The sequence below is a fragment of the Seriola dumerili genome, unplaced genomic scaffold (assembly GCF_002260705.1).
Source record: "Seriola dumerili isolate Sdu_G_001 unplaced genomic scaffold, Sdu_1.0 BDQW01001449.1, whole genome shotgun sequence".
NCBI classification, from domain to species: Eukaryota; Metazoa; Chordata; class Actinopteri; order Carangiformes; family Carangidae; genus Seriola; species Seriola dumerili.
This window is the reverse complement of record NW_019175704.1, coordinates 133992-156679: the sequence shown is the minus strand read 5'-3', so window position 1 is coordinate 156679 and position 22688 is coordinate 133992. Positions and strand designations below refer to the sequence as shown.

At 40.6% G+C, this 22688-nt stretch overlaps 2 protein-coding genes across 5 annotated transcripts; one reads left to right on the top strand and one right to left on the bottom strand.

Annotated features, from left to right (window-relative positions):
* Window positions 1-79: 79 nt before the first annotated feature.
* slc24a5 (solute carrier family 24 member 5) lies at window positions 80-16526 on the bottom strand. Of its 4 annotated transcripts, none has more exons than XM_022768290.1 (9): window positions 16388-16526; window positions 5968-6147; window positions 4840-4923; window positions 4496-4599; window positions 4272-4372; window positions 2874-3157; window positions 2537-2743; window positions 1221-1322; window positions 80-811 (listed from the first exon to the last, which is right to left on the bottom strand). In XM_022768290.1, exons 2-9 carry the CDS (start codon window positions 6047-6049, stop codon window positions 489-491), a joined length of 1287 nt encoding a protein of 428 aa, XP_022624011.1. In that variant the 5' UTR covers window positions 6050-6147; window positions 16388-16526; the 3' UTR covers window positions 80-488. The 4 variants fall into 4 exon arrangements, with proteins under 4 accessions (XP_022624011.1, XP_022624014.1, XP_022624010.1 ...); XM_022768293.1 differs by lacking the exon at window positions 16388-16526 and adding an exon at window positions 14536-14549; XM_022768289.1 differs by lacking the exon at window positions 16388-16526 and adding an exon at window positions 6471-6756.
* Window positions 9335-12216, top strand: LOC111238666 (RING finger protein 148-like). The gene has a single exon (XM_022768294.1). It carries the CDS (start codon window positions 9755-9757, stop codon window positions 10838-10840), a length of 1086 nt encoding a protein of 361 aa, XP_022624015.1. The 5' UTR covers window positions 9335-9754; the 3' UTR covers window positions 10841-12216.
* Window positions 16527-22688: the final 6162 nt, after the last annotated feature.

Genomic DNA, 22688 nt, shown 5'->3' with positions numbered 1-22688 from the left:
GATGATGCCTCTTTTTTTGTTAATTCCGCCCACATACTGAAAAAGAAGGACAAGGTCAAATGTGTTTAGTTGACACCTTTTTATTTGTTGACACTGACTTGATAGTTTTGAATTCATTTGAACTCAGCAGTCACTTCTGTGACGGCACATTTTCCATTTATGGGCCTTGAGTAAGACGGAAGACATCTCAGATCTTGATAACAGGTCTTCATTGTATGATAACAGTCTGGCCTGGATCTTAGCAGGCACAAGAAAATGATCCTTTGTACAATTCCACCTTTGGTGAAATGTATTGCTAAAAGAGATCATCCTTTTCCAGAGACGTGGCCAGCCCACATTTCCCATGGTACAGTATCTTTGAAAGCATGTGAGTGGGACCATGCGTCCTTGCCTTGACATTTGAAGATTTATAGGCTTAACATTTTTGTTGTGCTTTTGGATTGTTGGAGTCTCAGAAAATATGGCTTCAGTCCTGGCGAGGTCAGATTTCAGTCACTGCACAGTCTTATGGGGTTATTCCCAATAATCCCCAACTCATACAGGATGGATAGAGTGGCAAAGAGAATGTAGCAGAAGAGAGAAACAATTCCCAGCTTCCAGTTGAGTTTCCATCCGTTAACATGAACGGCTACGAAAAGGAAGATGATTGAAAGGAGGAGTGTGGAGGAAATGAAGACCAGTCCAGTGCTGTTGACCTCTACAGGGTTGTTGGTATCCACAAAGGCAGTCTTGATGAACCAGGGCAGACCCAGGCAGAGCATGTCGAAAACATTAGAGCCCACTATGTTGGACATGGCCATGTCAGCTTTCCCTGTTTAACAGAAAACATATTCCACACAGTATTGGATGTAAGTCTCTATTCACACAGAATATATTTAAGTTACGTCAATTTTATTTCTGTAGTGCCAATTTAGACCAGAAGTTATCTCAAAGCAAGTTAAGTTTGTTCTTTTCATTTTTAAAATAGCTCATCAAAAAACTTATTAACAATGTGAATGTATAATCAACAGTTGCCACTTAAATGTCTTTCAGCAAGAGCTCAGTGCTCAGCAGTACATGGTAGAAGGCTAGTGTGTTCAGCAGCTACCACATCCAAGTTTTATTTTGGAAATGAATCAGTGATGTTGCTTATGAAGAAGTGATTTTAGAATCAATCATTTTGTTTTGACGGGTCTCAGACGTCCATGCAGGATATAGTAGTTGGTGACATGATCATTTACCTTCTCTGGCCACCATCACACTGGCTACGGTGTCAGGTATACTGGTTCCAGCAGCAAGCAGAGTGAGTCCCATTACTGTATCAGGAATGCCAAGGGTCTCACCTGTGTCGAGATAATACCAACACAAAATCAGACCCGCCCTCCTCCGGCAACATCAAGATGGGGAGAGAACAGCAGCTGATTGGAACGATGGCTATAGGGTTAATAGGTCACCGCTGAAGGCTGTAGCCAGGATTTTCAACATACTGAGATCATAAGACCAAATTCCCCTAGCATTCCCCTGCCCACTCAAGAAAATTTCAATTAGCCACTAACTTAATCATTTACATTTAAATTATTATTTAACAGTTCAATTACATGTACTGACAATGTTTTCTCCTACATTATGTGCTGGTGCCATGTAATTCCTAGAATACTTAATTCCTTTCATTTTAATCATATTTTTTTTTTTTGTCAAATGAAGTCTAAAAATATTAGAGTGAGCCATACTAAACCCAACAGGCCTAACGTGTGTAATCCCTGAATGTAAGCTCCTTTTCATGGCATGATACACTCCCCCAAAAAAAGAAATATTAAAGAGCATGATCCTGTGTGCTCAGTGGTAGCTGTGACTCTGACTGGAGGCCACTGTGGTGGGAAAAATCATTCTCATTAAGTCAGCCAAATATTAACTCATTCATTTGAGCTAACTGTCTCTGAAGTGCACAGTGTGACAGTAGTGTACAGAACAGAGCCACAGGGAAACATTCTCAATCACATACTGTATGTTATGAGTTGTACCTGTTGGGTCACATGCCTGCTCTTTCATAAGACTACTGGATAATAATCTCATTATACTTGAGTGGAACTACCACCATCACATGATGAAGTTGAGCTATGAGCCTGATCCTAGGTCAGTTATATAGTTTACATCTCTCCTGTAGATGGGATATCTGCTCTTGGACCCGTGCTTGTGGGTATTTCTGTATGTACACCCACTGCTCACATGACTGTGTTTCCTCAGGGGGGAAAGCGAGCTGTAATCCTGCTGTGGCTGGGTAGACACATGGCCCACTGGAGCTACAATAACCCCCCTCTAAACTTTCCAGGACAATGGCATCTCAGGAATTAGCCAGCAGACCAACATGTGATTCTACTCTGCAAATCAGACATTTTTCTCACAAGTTTCAAACACTTGTGATCAACAAGGGCTCTACAGCCCAGTCAGTGATGGGCTGATTTACACCTGCAACTAGAAGCGACTGAAAAGACTAAGGAAATGTACAGATTTGACACAAGCTCATCACAGAACTGAAAAGTTAAAACAATGATCTCACCAACAACAGTGACCATCCACACCAGCAGATATGTGAAACCTGAGATCCAGACAGCTGACATGAGGAAGGTTATCATGAACCATTTCTTCCAGAACCTTCTCCTGCAGTCAGGGATGGTCAGGAAAAGTAGAGTGATGATGGGCAGAGACAGAACCCAGAGGATACGTTTCAGGTCGCTCTCTGGCACAGCAAACACACTTTTATGCTCTGTTAGGACGCAAGCAGACAAACATGTTATGAGTAAATGTGAGTTACATCATCACCAAGGGGTCATAGAAACGCCGTGTGTAAAATCGTCAAAATCCGTGCACTTGTATCACTAAGAAGTGTGATTTACCTTCAGGAATCTCATTGAGGCCATGCAGGCTGAGAGACAGATGAGAGTATCCTGAGTCGTCCTGGAAGATGCCGCTGTCTGTTCTGGAGCGACTGTGGATTCGCAGACTGGTGTCGTCATTCCAGCCCATCAGCGGCTGTGTCTCAGTCTTCTCCCCAGACCCTTTACCCAGACAGGTGCAGCAAGGGCTCAGCTTCCTCAGGACAAACTCACTGATGCGAAGGTCAAAGCACAGAACCACTATGTAGACGCCATAGACCAGCAGCAGCGAGGCGGCGTCGTACCTGTAAGCAAAACATACAGTTTGGGCATTATGATTAATTCCTGCCCTCTGGGACAGATATAGTGGTAAATATTCTAAAAGCAAGGTCACTTGCTAAACTTTTCCTGGAGCTTTTGACCAAAATCCCTTGGCCTACTTCAGCATATGGAACTTGCTCAGGTGTCATGTGACCTGGTACAGAACCTTGGACCTCAGATCCATTTCTTGAAGTGGGCTGTGGAATACGGTTGCTCTGGCAAAACCTAATTTACAAGACCTTGCTTTTAGATTTTTAAAATATATTTTAAATGATGAAAATCTATGGATTAAAAGGGTCATTTGTATGTTTTCTCTGCCGCTGAATATGGTTTCTTGCTGAGAGCGGGTGGTGTTGATTGTCACTTGACAAGAGCTTCGGCGATTGTTGTCTTTATAATATAAGAAACTACACCCTCTGAGCAGAGCTACGTCTTGAGGGCAGATTGGAGGCTACAGTTAGTCGCTGTCGGAAAGTGAAGAGACAGGCCGGGGCTAGCTGGTTAGCATGCTAACTTCAGTAAAAGAAAAGATGTGATAGAGACAAGAATCGACATTTGCGTTGCTAAGAGACAGCTTTGAGTGAGTAAAGGAACTAACTTTGATGCTGAACTTGGTAAAGCTAGTAAATAGCCGTTAATGCTAATGTTTGCTGTGTGCCACTAGCTAACAGATATCTCCTTTAAGTAGACTATTTTACTGATCTTTTTCTTTTTTTTCTTTAAAAAAAAAAAGTCTCTTGTTCTTGTCCCTTGTTTATGTATCAGCTTGTTTCAGTCATTAGGTGTCTTTTCTCACACCAGCAAGTTGCTTTTAGTCATCTTTGGTTACTTTACATTCCAGTTTTGTTTTGATATGTTTTTTTTTTTTTTTATTGAGGGACTTTTATTGCTAAGTACTATCAGTACAATAAATGAGTCACAGTACTGTACAATACAGTTGTTTTGACATCTATTTGTTGTTCTCAGTGTCACAAGACAATAATATCTGACGCTGTCTTTTACAGCCACCTTGCACATGCAAGTGGTGTATGGTTTGAAGATCGTATAAACCATATCCTGATGTTGAGCCAAGGTACACAAATATACAAACACACTCACCAGTAAACCTTGTTATCAGAGATGATGGCAATAACAGCAGAAACACTGATGCCATATGCCAGGCAGTCCCTGAACAGTGGCCAACAGGTGAGATGTCCTGCCTGTTAAAGGAAACAAAAATAAATGTTTTACAGCTTGTACAACGCAATATACACAGTGTTTCTTCCGCTCTGACCCAGTAATTGTGCTGCTGTAATTGTTGTCTGAATATTGTGACAATGTACCATAGGGGCCAAGAGTCCACATGCAGCACAGATTCCCAGCAGGTTGTAGACTGCTGATCCCACGATGGTGCTGACCCCAATGTCTCCCTTTGTCACAAACACACCTTACACACAACACACATGAAGAGCACATCTTAGCTTTGAGGACAGGGACAGTGTGAAAAAGAATCAATGTGCTGAGAGGAAAAATGTCCTAATCAAAGGCCACAGTCCCTCCCTGTTCCCATATGGTGGTGAAGTCACAGCTCATTGGGTTGGAAAGGGACACAGTGACAGTGATGATGATGCTGGTGTCATCATCGACATTGCTGGTTGTAATCATTGTTATATCACTGCATGTTTACCCAGAAAGGCTGTGACCAGTTCTGGTGCAGAACTCCCAGCTGCCATGAATGTGGCTCCTGCTACATCCTGAGACAGTCCCAGACCTGAGAGAGACGCAAGAGACACCAGGAAGACATGATCATTTATATGGCACACACAAAACAACAAGAAAACTTGATGATAAGGGATCCAGGTTAACAACACCATAAACTACAACCTCAAGAATGACAAATCAACAATAACTATTTATTGTTGGGCTTTCTCTAATGTATGGAATTGCATTATACTGCATAAATGTTATATATCCCCACCTCCTATAATTTTATTTGTTAGGTATACAGTTTAATAATGATTCAAATTATCAATTGGTCAATTGTAGAAAAATTAATCAGCAACAGTTTTGATAATAGATCATTTAAACAAGCAAATATACTAAATATTTGCTTGTTTCAGCCTCTAATATTTGAAGACTTTCTGCTTTTCTGTTTTATATCATGTTTAACAGAATATATTTTAGGTTTGAACTGTTGATCAGACAAAACAAGTCTTTTGTAGACATTTCATAGGCTAACTGATTAATTGATTCATTAAAGAAAAAAATAGACAGATTAATCAATGATGAAAATAAGTATTGGTTGAAGCTCTGGTTAAGTTTAATGTTATATTACTTAACTAAAAATCTGTTCAAACCATTAAATATTCTACATAGTATATTATATGTATGGACTTACACATTTAGACAATCTGTCCACATATTGAGCTGTCCTAAAGAGTCCCTTAAAGTTTCTCCAAACAATGTCTGTGGCTGTTGTGAAATTGCTTTCAATTCAATTCAATTCAATTCAATTCAATTGCTTTCAAAAATCTTTTATTCCATAAATGTCCCCAAAATAAAACCACTACAGTTGGCTTCCAAATTGCAACTGAACTTTTATCTTTAATTGATCATATTAAATATAGCTATACACCATTGTAACTATATTATATTATGTGAAAAAGTGAGAATTAAAGGCTATAAATCCGCATTATTCCCATCGTACATTCGGCCTACAGTACAGTTAGTGCAGTGATACAATGACCGACCCCTCACCCTTTAAAACACAGAGGCCTCTATATTGTACACATACAAGATGTTTCACGTCACTTACGTTCACTGATCACTTCTAAAGATGGCAGAAAGTAATCGTCGCAGACTATGGCGACAGCCAAAAGCATGTAGAAAATAAGCATAAAATAAATGACGAGCCCCCCATCCTTCCTCTCCTGCACCGTGAAGAAGCCCTCAGGAAACTCGGAGGACTGTGGTGAGATGCATTCTGTCTCATTCTCTGAAACAGCAGCACACACACACACACACACACACACACACACACACACACACACACACACACACACTGCTTAGTGGTCATCATTGCTAAAAAATCTGTGACCCCAAACAGCCACCCTGTCGCTGGAGGTTCGAGTCTTAATTGCAGTTACACGGTAGGTTCATGCCAATACAGAGCAAACACTGTCACAGCTGCTGAACCACAAGTGATGTTTTAAATAACAAGAAAACGAGCCGTGACATTCAGAATGACACAATCAATAGATTAGAATAATACAGACACCATAAAGCAAGTCAAATAACACACACACATGATTTTCTTACCAAGAGCCCGGCGCACCCTGGCGGAGTGGGTTTCCCGAGCTGTGTTAGCTGTAAATGACACAAGATGGACTGTGCAATACAAAAATATTACAAATCCCAAAAAGTAAGGTATAAAATCTTTTCTCTTCTTTCTCTGCAGGGGAGCAGCCTTATTCATGGTCATTTGAGTCAATAGGGCGAAATTGGCAAATTATTCCAAGGAGTCATATGTCTCTCTACTCTATCAAGCTTTCAAAGATTAAATGTGGGCTGAAGCTGCTTGCAAACGCTGCACCTAACGCTACACTACGACTACAGGCTGCAAAGAGGGAGATTATTGGGAGAGAAAGCATCTTTTAAGGTCTGGCGCTACAAAGACTGGGGGGTCACGAGTTGCGAGTCATTCCAGTCGACTTGAACAGCCTCCAGCCTGAGGGGCATCAGGGGTGTAATTCACAAGAAGCCCACCTTTAAACATTTCTACCGCAACTTTAAAAGTGGTAACAGATATGTAAAAAAAAAAATCACTCGTCTGTAAATATTTATAAGAAAGGGTAAAGTCTCTCTCTCTCTCAATATATTTTAATTGTACAGTACCAGTAAAAAGTTTGGACACTGTTTATAACAAACACAGTGATATAACATCGATAACAATGTGCGACTGAAACTTAGTTGTAGTGACTATTCAAACCAAAGGCTATAACACACACACACACACACATACATTACAACACTTATTAAGCATCTAAGAACAGATGACAGAAAACGTGCGTACGTGCATGCGTGCCACGCGCGTGTGTGTGCAGAATGGCAGGGTGTTGGGCTTGTTTGGACATGCCCCAAGTTTCCCCCAAATCCCCAGACCAGCGGACATGAGCCCACTTGAAGACAGCTACGCGTTTAGGAGACACTGAGCAGATGGACAGAGACAGACCTGTGGTGAGCTAGTTACTTTCCTTAACTTTTTTCAGTGGCCCTGAACTAAAATGAAGTAAGTTACATGAATGCGAAACACTGAAGATGATTTCTTTAAGATTTCTTTAAGAGAATAATGAATTCCTCATAAAAGCTACTTGGCGTTTTGATTCAATCAGTAGAATCGGCACATCATTCAAACGAGGCTGCACTTGCGTCTCTTGTTGTGATGGATGATATAGACATGATGAGTAAAAACAGTGTTTTTCCGCTGTCAAATAATACACACCAGTGAGTAAGTGGCGCCCCTGTGTGGTATAATTAGACTGCTTCTGTGATTTGTCTTGTGAGTGATCTTGTAGTTTGACTTTACTTTTTGACATGAAGGAAATATGTAGCTGTGTGTGACCATCCTGTATGTCATGATCCAAGTGTGTAGGCTAATATTAAACAAGTAAATCAGCCTTTATGAAAGAAATAATAATAATGGATAAAGTCTCACAAAAATATGCAATAGGACATTTTTAAATAATCTCATATATTATTAAAGCCCAGCACAGATTTATGAAATGCTATTTCATCTTGCTTCTTTTTACAATAACAGGGTTTATTGCAGGTCATTTTTTAATCTAATTCCAGCAGTTTTTATTTCAAAATATCATTTTTCTTTATTGTACAACACTTTTTCCCCCCACGACCATTTTATTTCATAATACCAATTTTCATTACTAAGTGGAGCACATGACTTTTGAGCTAAATTTTTTAAGAAATATGTATCAGATTATTTTACAATTTTGTGGCCATAACATAAATTGACCTGTATAAGATTATTTATTTAATGAGCTCTTAGTTATTCATTTAGTTGTGAACTCTTTGAACTTTAGTGGTATTTTTTTGTTTTTTATTGTATATGTGGTTGTTATTTCTTAATAACACATACAATATGGAAACTACTGAAATAACAATAATAATTTTAAAGAATAATTTTTCATTATATATTTATATCAGGTGTTGTATCAGCTGTTATTCAGTGTTTACAGTGTTGAGGACTGGATTTCTGAGTGACTCAGGTGACTTCCGGTTAGTGCAGCAGTTTATTCTCTTTGACAAGCCAGTAGGTGTCGCTATTGGAGCAGAAAGGCTGAGAGGATATCTTGTAAATGTGATTCCTAAATTCACACCACAGAATATTTTTTTAATAGAGAAAAATAAAGCATTTTCCTTCTTTAGTTAATATGGTATTAATAAGTTTAGTTTGAGTTTAGTTTCTGCTGTGTGGTTATTTCAGGAGTCTAATGGTCATAGCAGCACCATTGTCCCTGTTATCAAGAACTGAGCTGCAGCCATACTGAAAATAAATACCAGGCTCTCTTTTATTTACAGATCTTTGTCCTCACTGAGATACATTATTCAATAGCACATTCTGCAAAGGCCCGTGTACTGCAATGTGTGTTTGTGTGTGTGTATGTGTGTGTGTGTGTGGGAGAACTAAGGTAAAATAGCAGCTTGGCGAGAAACCCCTCCATCTCATTAGTCATTGGAAGCCTCTGTGTCCCTCTCAGTGTACGTGTGTGTGTGTGTGTGTGTGTGTGCGCGCTTTCACTTGTGTGTAAGAAGATACAATGGAAACTTGACAATGCTCTGTTCCAGCTCAGTTGTCACTGGTATGTTAGCTGTGTGGAATAAAGCTCTTTAAATACTTTCCAAGTATCCAAACACGGGGAAAACCTTTATTATGATTCTGTGCAAGCCCTTTGAGATTTACAGGACACATTTATAATGTGTCTCTATGTTTGTTAAAATGGGTGTTAGAAGCAGACAGTATTTGTCCTTCAGAGTGAGTAAGCACAAGCCAGAGAAGTAATACTTGTCAGTTTGCTTATCACAACACAGAAATAGGGGAAGGAAACAAGTTGAACCAGAAAAACTGGTGTAGTTCCTTTTAGTCATTGTTACATGAGGAAAAGTCAGCAGCTTTTATTAGTTTCACAGGACTGCTGAGTGTTACTGACCTATGTCCACAAAATTATCCTTATCATTTGCTTATCGCGTCTTGCCTTCTCATATGTTGTTCCTTGCCTCTGGAAACAGCACAGGTCTGTGTGTTTTGTGTACTTCAACTTGTTGAATACCAGCACCCTGCCCTCTGCAAGGAGCGCTCAGTGTTCAAGGTTCAGGAAGATAACAAGAGGTGAGTGGCTGACGCATAGCTCGTGTTATGTTACCAAAGGCTCATATCAGATTACTCTAGACAGGAGGTTGGGTGACACCGTAGCTGTGTTCAGATCGCTGTGGCTGGAACAAACCAGGAACTGGGACTAACAAAGGAGTTTTAAAGGAGCTAAAGACGCTAACAGAGGGTTTCCTGTTGTTTTAAGAAGAGTGTTGCCATGGGTAAGACGACACAACACTGTCTGCTGCTTTTGCTGTTTCTGTCAGGGCTTGCTCGGTGTTCAGCTGCCTTGTTATTTTGGACAGCCGTGGTGGAAATAGGCTATGTTAACAACAATGAGACTGTGGACAAATATTGTGAGTGTGGGGTGTTTGGTCGTAACTCTCCCGTGGAGAAAACCACAGGCATTGTTACACTTCCCCAGGGAGACCCCAAAGGCTGCGGCCCGGATCCTGTGTACAACCGTAATTCCAGCTCACCGCGCTGGATAGCCCTGGTGAAAAGGGGCAACTGTACCTTTAGTGAGAAGATCAATGCTGCCAAACGTCAAGGAGCAGCTGGTGTGGTGGTGTATAATGTAGATGGCAGTGGCAACAGCACCACTCACATGGCACACTCAGATGCAGCTGGTATTGTGGCTATCATGATTGGCAACACTCAGGGCATGGAGATTGTCAAGTTGGTGAAGAATGGGACAGATGTGCAGATGCTTATTGAACCAGGCAGCCCTCATGGACCCTGGATGGACACCTACTGGCTTTACTTCCTGTCCATCGCCTTCTTCATTGTGACAGCAGCCTCAATCGCCTACTTTGTGTTTATCTCTGCAAATCGTCTCTACAGCCTGAGCATTCACAGGCGGTCTGAGAGGAGGCTGAAAACGGAGGCTAAGAGGGCAATTAAGCGCCTACATGTACGCACACTGAAGAGAGAGGATGAGGAAACTACTTCCGACTTCCATATGTGTGCCGTGTGTATTGAATCCTACAAGGCAGGCGAAGTGGTCACAGTGCTCACATGTGACCACATCTTCCATAAAGCCTGCATCGAGCCCTGGCTGCTGGAGAGGAGGACCTGCCCCATGTGCAAGTGCGACATCCTAAAAGCACTGGGAGTTGAGGAAGAGACAAAAGAGAGCATTTCTGCCAATTCACCACCAGATGTCACTGTGATCACAGTGGCAGGAGGAGACACCCTTTACGAAGTCCCACTGACCGACCCAGCGAGCCCTGACCCAGAGAGACATCAGCATCTCTATGACAACAGGGCCTATGAGGGAGACTCGCAGGCTGCGAGAGGATGAACAACAGCAACAGAAGCAAAACAGCAACTAACCAGGACACAGTCAAATCCCTGGTTGAAATAACATCTTTTACTTGGATACATTGAACCAGCACAATGGAATCAGACTGTAATCTTCCAACAGGAGAGACACTGTTCATCTTGTAATGCAAACACACTAAAATACATTTAAAAAAAAAAAAGGACCTTGTGTAATTAGTTTGGATGCCATCGCATTTTCTTTGTGTCTATCTTGGTGCAAGTATGTAATTATTGGAAACTATTGGGTGTGTTCATGAAGTTACCTTTGGTTGGCTAGAATAGATTCAAAAAACACAGCAGTCATGGAGTACTGCCAGTGTCAAGTTTCTGTTTTGCATAGTGAGCACACTGGTTAGGGAGGAAGTGAGGCAAATCATTTGAATATCTGTTTGAATTCAAGGGCAATTTTTCCTCCAACAAAAGGCTTGTTAGTTTGCATTGCTCACAGTACCTCACAATTAGCTATTGTCATTTATTTGTCTTAATTCATTTTTAAAAAAATTGGACTATGTTTTTCTATTTTGATCATCAGGTTGTCTAGCTGGATTTACAAACACACCATTATGAACACACCCTTGACTAGAAATGCAGCATGACACACATTGAACTATGATGACTTCATAACATCACCTGAGGGGATGGGACTCTTAAGAAACATGGTTTAAGGGAACATGTTACCACATAGGAATTTTCAAGTCCTTTATAATTTATTGTCTAGGCTATAGCTATATATATAGCTATTTTTGAGAAACAGAAAATCCCACAGAATTATAACATTGCAGTAAATGTCATAGGAACTGTAGATGATATGCCTCTAAAACTGTTATCTTGACTATTGGATAGGTGAAAATTATGGGTTCTGGTTTTTTTGAAATGATATATATATTGAGATTGATTCATCAATCATAGAGTTCTTATATATATATGTATATATAATACATAATACATAATATATGTATAGTTGATTTTCATTTACAAGTACCAATTGATATTTTTAAACAGGTCTTCCAGATTTTTCCTTTGAATTATTTCTGAATGTTTATTCAATCCCTGTGCTCGACCTGCGAACTCTCACTTCTGTAAATTATGGAAACATTTTTAAGATTCTTTCAATTCCAACATTAAGTGTGTCCCTCAGTAAATGATAAAGCTAAATAGCTTCCTTTGTTTGCTGGTGGGGATATACTGCTAATGGTACTTAATATATTTTTCTATATTCAATCATTTTCACAACTGTTTTACAGATTCCAGGAGTCTTAAATTATTCTGAAAAAATGAATATTACTTGCTGTATTAAATCACATTGATGCTTATTAGAATGCAATAAATCCCTCAAAATGAGGCAAACTTTATGAGCATATGTGTCTGTAAGAATGGTGTTTCTGGATGTGTGTGTGTGTGTGTGTGGAGGGGGAATATAGTATAGAATATGTGTGTGTCAGTGTGCAGGAGTGTTAACTCTGTATCAGACAGGTCTATGTGTGGCGTCTCACTTTCAGAGTTATGGTCTTGTTCCCAGTGACTGTTGGAGAGGAGTGAAACTGTAATTACCTCTGCACAGGTGGGAGCCAATCTGCACACACCCTGAGCTTGAGCTGGATAATCATCACATCACACAAGTAGAAGGGCCTGACCGAGCAAGCAGGGATGTGTAGCCGTATGCCATTGGAATGGAAATATTATTTTCATTATCCTTTAATTGTGCCTCGGGACATCAAAAGTCTAGAATGAGATTGAAAGACGTTTTTTTTCATTTTTGTGACGCTCCTGAAGATGTTTTCAGCATCAGTCAGGACTTAAGGCGTGTCAGATCATGACCAGCTGATACACTGTAAAATGGGCTTGTTCTCTAGAGTATAGGTTCCATTTAACGTGGACATGAGTGAGCAGATTTTTCCTCTCATTTATTTCTTTTCTGTCAGACCTGAAGAGGTGAAGGGATTGGATATTTCTCAATACAATAATCTACATTGATCTCAGAACCCAAAAAAATCTACAAGTTGCCCATGAGAGCCAGTTTTTAAAAGTCTGTGTATGTGTGAATGGGGTGGAGGTAGATGTTATGTCTTGGTGAGGGTTGTCAGGGTGAAGGGGCTAAAGGACAGAGGACAAACAGGGAATGAGCTGAGGGCAGAAGTTTTTAGTGAAAGCACTACACTCCAGTGCCCAGAGGGTGAGCCGAGTCTTTCCTTCATGGTGTTCCCTCTCCTCTCTGATACCAGCGTGTACTGGATTTCAGAGCCAGAGCTGTGACCTCGGCATTCACAGGTCAGATGGTTATAGTGGTATCGCAGCAAGACAGAGAATCAATACCAAACTAACTGGCCAGGCTGGGAACAACTGGCAAGCCCTGGGTTAGAAGCACACTCTGCTCAGCGGTGGGGCTCCTCTGATTTATTGCAGTTGTTAAAGGGAAAATTGAGTCAGAAGGTTTTCATTTAATGGCATACTAGTCAGTGGCTGTACTCTCATACCACACTTGACCTTCAGTTCCAGATAGAAATCAAACAGTGGAATTAACTACTGTAGTGGCCTGAGAGCTTATCTGTTCTTCTACAGTCTAATCGCAGTAAATATGTCATGTTTTCTATGCCAACGAATAAACCTGGCTGGAGGCCTGTGACTGAAAAAAGAAAGAAAGAAAGAAGGAAGCAGGGCTATGTTTCTGGTTAAATAAACAAGAACACATTGTTTTAAGTTCAGGCTGAAGGCCCATTTTCCTTGCTGTGTCTCAGTTTGTCCCTATGAATGTTTATAATAGCCCTGCACCACCACCTGGTGGAGAAAATTGCTACTTGCAATGGATTTGAATTCATTCCCAACAAAGGTAAAACTCAACAAGCCAGTCCCATCTTTTAATTTTTGGTCTTCAGGTACCAGGGCAATTTCTTGCTTGAGTGGAAAGTACAGAGTAATAAATTCCACCATAATGAAATAGAGTACTTCACTGGGCCATTTACTTTAATGGCTCAGTTGAAGAGTTCTCTATCTATCTATCTATCTATCTATCTATCTATCTATCTATCTATCTATCTATCTATCTATCTATCTATCTATCTATCTATCTGTCCGTCCGTCCGTCCGTCCGTCCATCCGTCCGTCTCTGCAGTGCAGCTTCAGCAGAGCAAAATAGAGCAAAAATAAAGTCTTCCTAATTAAATTACAGTAGTTGGTCTTCTCTCAGGCTCTCTTGTTCCAGACTCTTTGAGTAATTATCTTAATGAAGGAGGGAAATTTGATTACGAAAGTGCAGTAAGACACAAATGAATCCATTAGTCAATGTTGTAAGTACAACATAAAACATTTCTTTCTTTCTTTTTTTCTCTCTCTTAGTGCTTACATAGACTATTAGATCACAAGCCCCTTTATACGGTATATATGAGAAATGAAATGAATAAAATCCCCCACTCCATATCTTAAGCGTCTCATTGGCTCAGTGCAAATATTGAGAATGCCAGTCACAACGCTCTTTCTTCCCTGAAGGGTTTATGTCTTTTGGCAAATCAGTTTATGTCCATGTCTAAAAAATTTGTTGGTGTTTCACTGATGGCTCAAGTGGCTCATATCTGGCTGAGTAGTTTCACTGCAGCAGCATGCAGGAGTGTTTGCTGCCAGTTTTATCTAATCAGGAAAAGTCTACTAAACATGTTTTGCATATAGAGACAGTAATATTACCACCACAGCGGGAGTGTCTCAGGTTTGTCCCGGTGAGACTCCCAGCTTCTGTCTGGTGTTGTCAGCCCTTCCTTCCTTCCTCCTGGTGTCCCTCTGGCAGATCAGATAGTGCTGATAGCACTGGACAAAACAACCCTCATCCTGTGTCATTGTCGTTACTGCCCCGTCCTGTCCTGTCCTCTGACACAGTGGCTGGCTCATCCTCCGCTGCTCGCTTTTTCCTGCTGACGGGCAGCAAAAGGCCAGGCAGGTTGGCGTGTGTGGTTAGAGGAAAAGAGAGGATGTCCGAGGATGAAACGCCTCTTTCCCTCCGAGTGGGAAAGAGGCAGGGGAAGGAAGTGATGTCACATGGTTATCTTTGCTTCAAGAGACTGTACAATAGGTGGAAAAAACTATATGCCTTTCATCTTTTTTTTCTTTTTTTTTTCATGTAACCAGTTTTAATGTATAATTCATTTTAAGTGCTGAATTTGGTTTGGCTTAGCTGCCAGATGGGCTGCAGTTATTAAAGGTCTGCCATCTACTGGAGAAACATTAAGACAACACTATGATAACAAGCTGAGGAATCAAGAGAGACCACTGCATGATATTCTGTAGGAATTGTAGGATGTGTTGCTGTGGTGACGGAAGGTTAATAATAGCTCATAGAGCAGAAACAATTAGTTGGTTAATTGATTTGCTGATAGACAGAATGTTAATCAGCAACTACTTCGATAATTGATTTCCCATATGGGTAATTTTTTTAAGTATTTGCAGGTTCCAGCTTTTTAAATGTGAAGATTTGCTGCTTTCCTATCAGCTCTGGGAAATAGTAAATGCGTTTCTCCCTATTTTCTGACGAAATGATTCGCTGAGAAAAGAAATTGAGCAGAGAACTTAATAATATAATCATTAGTTGCATCCCTACTTAGGTTTAGTCGTAATTGATAGTGATAATAATTGTTGCCTCTTTTGTTTTTGCTCTTCCTGCTGTGTGGTGTGAGACAAATTAGATCTTTTTAGATTCCAAACATTCCCAACATTTGTGCATGTTATTACCTCAGTCCTACCACAACATATCTACTGAACCAAAACACACACACACACACACATAAAAGAGAAAGAAAGGAGGAGAACCAGAGAAAGATAAAAAAAAAAGAAAAAAAAGCTCTGAGTGCCTCCAGAGAAATGCATCTTTAAAGAAAAAAAGGTCTGACAAACATAACATTCACAATCATCCTCTGTCTCGAGAGTGATGTCTCAGCACTAAGCCTGCACCTCTCTGGGACCAGCCCTGTACTTGTCAAACCAATTTGCTCAGTATAAATCCAGTCCGCGTGAATCTTGTGTGGTTTTCCTGTCAATAGCCCTATCTGTATATACTTCATGAAAATGATTTGTCAGCAGTCTTTGGATTCGACGATTGCACTGTATACCATCACACAACTGGAAAGAATATCCTCTTGTCTCACTCCGAATGTTGATGGCCTGAGGCAAGGTTTCAACCAAAGTTTCCTCCTTGAAGAAAATGCCACTCAGCACAGTTTGACAACATGAATCAATGATCAAGCTGCTTTTCATCAACTCCAGCCATTTTCTGTGATTTTATTCATGCTCATCTTGCTGGAGGCTCACTTTTCAGAAATGTCAATAGTTGGTGAAAGTGTCCATGTGTTCGTGCTTGTGTGTGTGTGTGTGTGTGTGTGAGATTTTGTAAGTGTGTTTATGCGTCGCGCTCTCTCCCAGCAGTCCATCCATCCTGTCTGATTAACTCCTGCTTGTGTGTCGTGTTGCCCGCGGCGATTAATTAATGACCCATTTGCTTAAATGCAAAGAGCTAGCAGGACAAAGAGAAAAGCAGAAGGGGCCTTACCTGGGGGACGGAGGGGCCGACGTCTATGTTAGGCTGGTGATGTAAGGGAGAGGCTGCTGTGTCCCTGCTTGTCTTGTTAGCGTCTGTGTTTGTCTCCATCCATCGCGGGTTCGTACTGTATGTGTCCAAAGTGACACAACAGAGGCTTCAGCTTCTTTTCTGTCTCTTTCTGTGCCGCTGTGCTGAATGTGTTTTCATGGACGCAGCACACATTGTCAACAGTTACCAGTTCACTCTGACCATCTGTCACAGGCCTGCCTGGGCTTCCCTACACAGTTTGTCCACAAGCTGTGGCTGCCATTTGGTTCACCAATAAAAATCACTGGTTTGTCCTAGTTTTTGTACAACAAGGATCAGAGCTAGGACATCGCTCAACTTCATTTGCATTATTAAAGAAATAGTCGCTAAAACTGGAATATATTTGATACAGTTAGTGTTATTCTTCTTTAAGCATGAACCTGTCAATATTTTTGATTTCCATCTATGTAATATTGTTAGATCATGGGTTCTTAAATATAAAATGAACAAAAGAATAAATAAGAATTATTTCCATAAATAAGAGTTTGATGTGAACAATAGAATCCAGGTTTTTGCATTATTTTGGATAGTAAAGAGCAGACTCATTTAATCTTTAATCTGTGTGTAAAGGGGCAGAATTTAACTGTAGATATTACAACTACTATTGACTAATTTAAAGGTACCGAAGTACCAAGTGACCATGCCAGAGTAGGTTATGTCCTCTGGCATATGTTACAGTAATACAGCAGATGCCTCCTTGTTGTGAAATAACACAGAAAGCGGATGGGAAAGGGAGAGAGAAGGGGGAGGAGGATACAGTAATGGCAGAGGAATGGAGGGAGGCTGCAGCACTGGTTAAATCTAAAGGACAAGTCAGCACAAAATGACAATCTAGATGTTAAGAAGACTGACATGCCGAATACAAATCAGACATTCTCTGGAGCGGGCTGTCTCCACTGTAGCTGATGTTAGGAACAATCACATGTATAGGATCACCATTCATACCCTCGCTCACAATCTAATCCAGGGTTGAGTGTGTGTGTTGACTTCTCCATATCACGACATACTGTACATTTATTTACACAAAACCTTTTCTCACATTTTCACATTTAATTCTGGCATTCTGTTGAACAGGGTATGTTTAATTGCTATGAAGCAGTTGGTGTGCATAAAAATTCAGATCAACAGATAGACTTTTGACCATGTTACCTCTCTAGATCTTCTGTTTGTGAAAAGCTGCAAATTCATACTGCAAACCCTTTATTTTAACAACACACACAGTTGTAGCTGGAACGTGATCATTGAGTAGAATCATTGAGTAGAATCATTTAGTATCTTTCTGTGTTTTGCCCACATCCCTATTTTGTTTAGGGAAACAACATTGTCATCATACTGGTCCCTTGTGACCTTAACATTTACAGTGTATTGTGTAATTCCACTTTATACACACTAGAAATCACATGACAATCAGATAAGTGTCAGCCAGGAAACTAAAGTTACTGATTGAATGATCCAGGGACACCACACTCTTAATTTTACACTGTGATCACAACATCAGGAGCAGTGGGTGGGGGCCTTAGTTTGTTTAAGTATCTTCAACTCCCCCTAAGCCATTCTGGATGGATGCATCTGCAGCCACTAATTAAATTTATGTAATAAATAACTAACTTGTTGTTTTTCCATATGTTATTTCTTATGTATTGTCTTTGTGTCTAATTGTACTTAATATTCAGGCTGTTTGTAACTCTTTTAGTTCTTTCTGGCAAATACAATGTATTTGCTTTTGTGAGGGAACACAAAAGGTGTTGTTGTTGCTGGAGGAGAAAAGCAGCCTTTGTCCTTACTTTCTATATGTGCAGGCATGAGTTACATCCTAGTGAAGCTTCCTTTGTCCAAGCAACTGGATCTGTGGCTGAGCTGAGGCCTGGGCAGGGGGAGGGATGTGGAGCTAGAGCTAGGAGAAAGATATGAATCCCTGCCTTCAGGTAGGGTCATCTAGAGGACCGTGTACCATGACATAAACAAAGAAGATCTTGGCCTCAGGCTGGAAGAGGATTGTTACGCCAATGAGAGAGAAAGAGGGAATCACTTGACAAAGTTTGTTTGTGTTCACCTTCTCCAGACTACAACCACAGCTCTTTGCGAGAGTTTCATATGTGGTCTAGCAGGGATTTGTGGTTTATGAAGAATGTCATTTTTGCCTGGTGTCAGAGGGAGTGGCACGGTTTTCTAATAAGGAACCTTTTATACACAGTGACTTCAGAAAGTATTCAGACCCCTTGATTGTGTTGTAGATTTAATTTCAAGAAAATAAAACAGACATTTTTGTCCCATCAATCCACGCTCAATAACCCACAATGACAACGTGAAAACATGAGTAAGGTCCAAACCTGCTCTATATGAAAAGTGCCCTGAGATAATTTCTCTTATGATTTGACGCTAAATAAATAAAATCTAATTCTAAAACGTTTTGCAAATTTATTACAAATCACAAACTCAAATCTCCCATTTACAAAAGTATTGAGAGCCTTTGCTGTGGCACCTCTGTGGTCAGGGGCTTCCTGTTTGCTTTAATTATCCTGATGAGATGAATTGATTGGACATACAGTAGTTTAGAAAGGCACACACCTGTGAGTGTAAGGTTCCACAATTCACACTGACCTCCATGATAAAATTGTGGTCAGGCTTAGATCAGGGCGAGGGTATAAAACCATTTCTAAAGCTTTGAGTGTTCCCATGAGCACAGTGACCTCACTGACTGTGAATGGAAGAAGAAAATCTGAGCAGTTTGCAGCAAGTAGCTGAGTCTCCTGGATGTTTCTGCCACCAGCCAAGAAACAGTCCAGAACACAATCCCTGAAAATTGTCATTTTTACACTTTGGTTTGTGTACAAATTAAACACATTAAATATAACATATTAATTAGTGAGCTTTAGAGATGGAGGTGATAGGTGGACTTTGTTACAGTTGGCCAGCACCAAGTTAGCTGTATGTCCGTTTTTCTAGTCTTTATGCTAAGCTAAGCTAACTGGCTGCAAGCTCCAGCTACATAGTTATCTTATCGACATGTGAAGGGGATCAGTGATAGCTATAAGTACATATTGTCATGGATAAGGACGTTAACATCAGCCAAAAGTTTTCACTACCTGGCAAAACCTAAAGTTATTCCACTAATGGCTTGTAACTGATCGATAAAGCATTAGTAAGTTAACCATTAACAATGTCATTAGTTTCAACCTGGTGTAAAGGGTGCCTTATTAGAAAGCTTTTACCAACTTGGTATGGACATGGACAACATGAACACAGATAAAACTCCCTTACCCACACATTTTCCTCCCTCTCTTGATCCACCCTATAAATAAATGTAATTTACAGCCACTGAGCAGAATGGTCCCACCGAGTTCAGGCATGGCGAGTGCAACTAAATCAACCTCGACTACAGCAACAGCTCTAACAGCAGGTTGGTCTTCGAGGAACTGTTTGGAATACAAGATCAATGACAAGGGGACCAACAGGGAGAGAGAAAGATAGATCATTTAACAGAGGAGGGGGGGATACAGTTCTTTCACCTCCATGCATGGATACACACACACACACACACACACTGTTTTTTAATGCCTTTTTTCATAGTATACCGTAAGAGCAAAACTGTATGGTACCGACAATGGGTAGGATTCGAACCAAACACTGCACTACTGGCACATTATGATTGTTCGCAAACCCACCAACAAGTTGCCTTCGCACTGGGAGCTTCTCTCTCAGTCTCCAATTTAGGCTTTGGACTTTTCAAAATCACTGAGCCTCACAATGTTTGAACTCACATCCTCAGATCTACCAAGCAGTCTTCTAACATCACCAGCTATTCGGGCAGACAACTGACCCTTATTCCCTTGAACCCTTTGAATATTTACTTTGGGTGATGAACTTCAAAATTCACTGCAGAGCCTGCAGAGTGATCTCAAGACATCAGAACTCCAGCTTATTCTTACTCCCACTGCTGTTTGAACAGAAACACCTGAGCTCTGTTTCTTACAGATTTTGACTCTTTCCATTGAACACTGGACTTTAAAATTCACTGGGCTTCACAAGGTTCAAAGACACGACCTCAAATCATCCAAGTAGTCCTTTGAAACCATGAGGTATTTGGTCAGACAGCCGACCCTTATTTCAAAGAACATTAGTACTTTAACTTTGGGTGCTGGACTTGAAAATTACTATTTCCATTGCACTTCAAAATTCAATACACCTCGTAGGGATTAGAAAACCTTCTTAAAACTTTTGAATTTCCTCTGGGTGCGGCACAACATGTTGCCTGAGAATCAAACCCACAACCTCAAAATTTCTGAATGGTCCTGTTACTCCAGTGCCTTGCTGCATGGCCACCACGTCCTGCCAAAGCTGGCCCCAACTATTCCTTCGGACAGCAACTAAAGGAAAGAGTCAAAAGGAAGTGCTTGTAAGTTCTTAGGTTTGACTTTTAATGAAGACTCCTTAAGGCCCTAATACGTAGTGTATCATAAGTGTCTAACCAAATGACTCAGAATGTTAGATGGCTGTTTTGAAATTATGAGATTGTGGGTTCAATCGTCAATAAATTAGAAAATTTAAAGTCAGACTTCCAAAGGATGGACACAAAAGTTGCTGCTTAAATGTTCCTGACCAACTAGACCAAAGAGATTGAGGCTTATTGAGACGTTTTGAGCTCGAGGGTATATGATCATTTTGATATTGAAATCCAATGTCCAAGAGAAAAAGTCAAAAGTTCTAAATGACATGCAAGTGTGTCTGGTTGAGTAGCTCATAATGTAAGAGGACCACAACTTTGCTGAACCTTTTCATCACTGAAGGCAAACATTTAACGGTTCCAACAAATATTGCTCAAGTGTCTTTTTTACAACAAGCTCAGGGTGATAGACTCAAGTGTCTCTGACTGAATAGGCTAGTATGTCAGAGGACTGCTTTGAAGTTCTGAGGATGTGGGTTTGATACCCCTTAGTGGACTTTGATGTTCAGTAGGTTACCCAAAGTGAAGGCTTCAAAAAACTCAGTGAACATTCAATTTAACGAACACTGCAAAAGCAGGTTTTCACCATTGGCAACTGATTTCAGTTTTACCTTGTGGTTGTTTTTGCTTAACCATTCTCCTTTCTGTGTTTTCCCTGTTTCTCCTTACAGTAAAGTATCCTGGGTTTGGCCGGCGGCAGTGTGGAGGCACAGTGTGGTGCCAGTGCAGGCCGCTTTACTGTATAGAAAAACACACCACCCACTGCTGATGCAGACTTGGGCCAGCATTTGCCATGCAGTGTGCATACACTACTCGGGAATTTTGAGGCCTTGGATTCGCTCTTCAAGCACTGTAGTGAATTTTGAAGCCCAGCACCCAAAGTAAGCATTCAAAGGCTGTAGGAAATAAGGACCAACTTGCTGACCAAATAGCCCATGGCGTTAGAAGACTGCTTGGAAGATTTGAGGTCGTGAGTTAGATCCTTATGAGGCTATGAAGTTCAACTCCCAAAATGAAGACTGAAAGATGCTGAGAGAGAACTTTCCAGTATGAAGGAGAATTAGTGGTGTGGTGGGGTTGTTCGTAGCCATAAGGCAACTCTAGTGTAATGTCTGGTTTGAATACTGCCCATTTCCAGTATCTAGAACATCAAAATTAATCCTGCTGCAGAGGGTGCCGGAGGGGTCTGTGGGCCACTCCTGACCACCAGTGAGATGATAGAAGGGGGCTCTGTGGTGCAAAAACCATGAGCTGCTAATTTGATGCAATATGGAAGTTGAAGAGTTTGGTAAGTGTATAGTGCTGTATAATTTTACCATGTACATAATAATTATACACACCACCATTTCCGACACAGGCTTGGGCTTGCACTATGCACAACTGAAATACAATGCTTGTGAAAACTGGCTACATGAATTTTGTTGGGCCTTAAAAATGTTCTATTAAAAGCTAAAGTTCAACTAAATGTTAGTGTTGTTTTGAGTTATTAATTTAAATGAAAAGAAATTAACTCTTTATTCCTAAATGTATTCTCATTGTTTTTTGTCTCATTAGATTCTAAAATATTTTTTTTTATCTCCCTGCTTTCTTTCATTTTCATGCAGTGTGAAGCATTAGACCATTTAGGACAGTCACAAAAGTTTGATTTAAAAAAAAAGAAAAGAAAACAAGTGCTCAAGGTGACTGGTTCCTTCAGTTTGCAGTCTGTTAAATATCCCCCTGTAGTCTGAAAGCCTGCCTGGGGCTGCAAGCCACTCACACTGTGCAGGAGTGCCCATA

Excerpts from the sequence above, each read along its gene's own strand:
- LOC111238666 (XM_022768294.1), top strand. The coding sequence starts at position 9,755 with ATGGGTAAGACGACACAACACTGTCTGCTGCTTTTGCTGTTTCTGTCA.
- slc24a5 (XM_022768289.1), bottom strand. The coding sequence starts at position 6,633 with ATGACCATGAATAAGGCTGCTCCCCTGCAGAGAAAGAAGAGAAAAGAT. Across the intron at positions 4,600-4,839 it reads ACTGGTCACAGCCTTTCTGG|GTGTGTTTGTGACAAAGGGA; the intron begins GTAAACATGCAG and ends GTTGTGTGTAAG. Across the intron at positions 2,744-2,873 it reads CCTCAATGAGATTCCTGAAG|AGCATAAAAGTGTGTTTGCT; the intron begins GTAAATCACACT and ends GCGTCCTAACAG.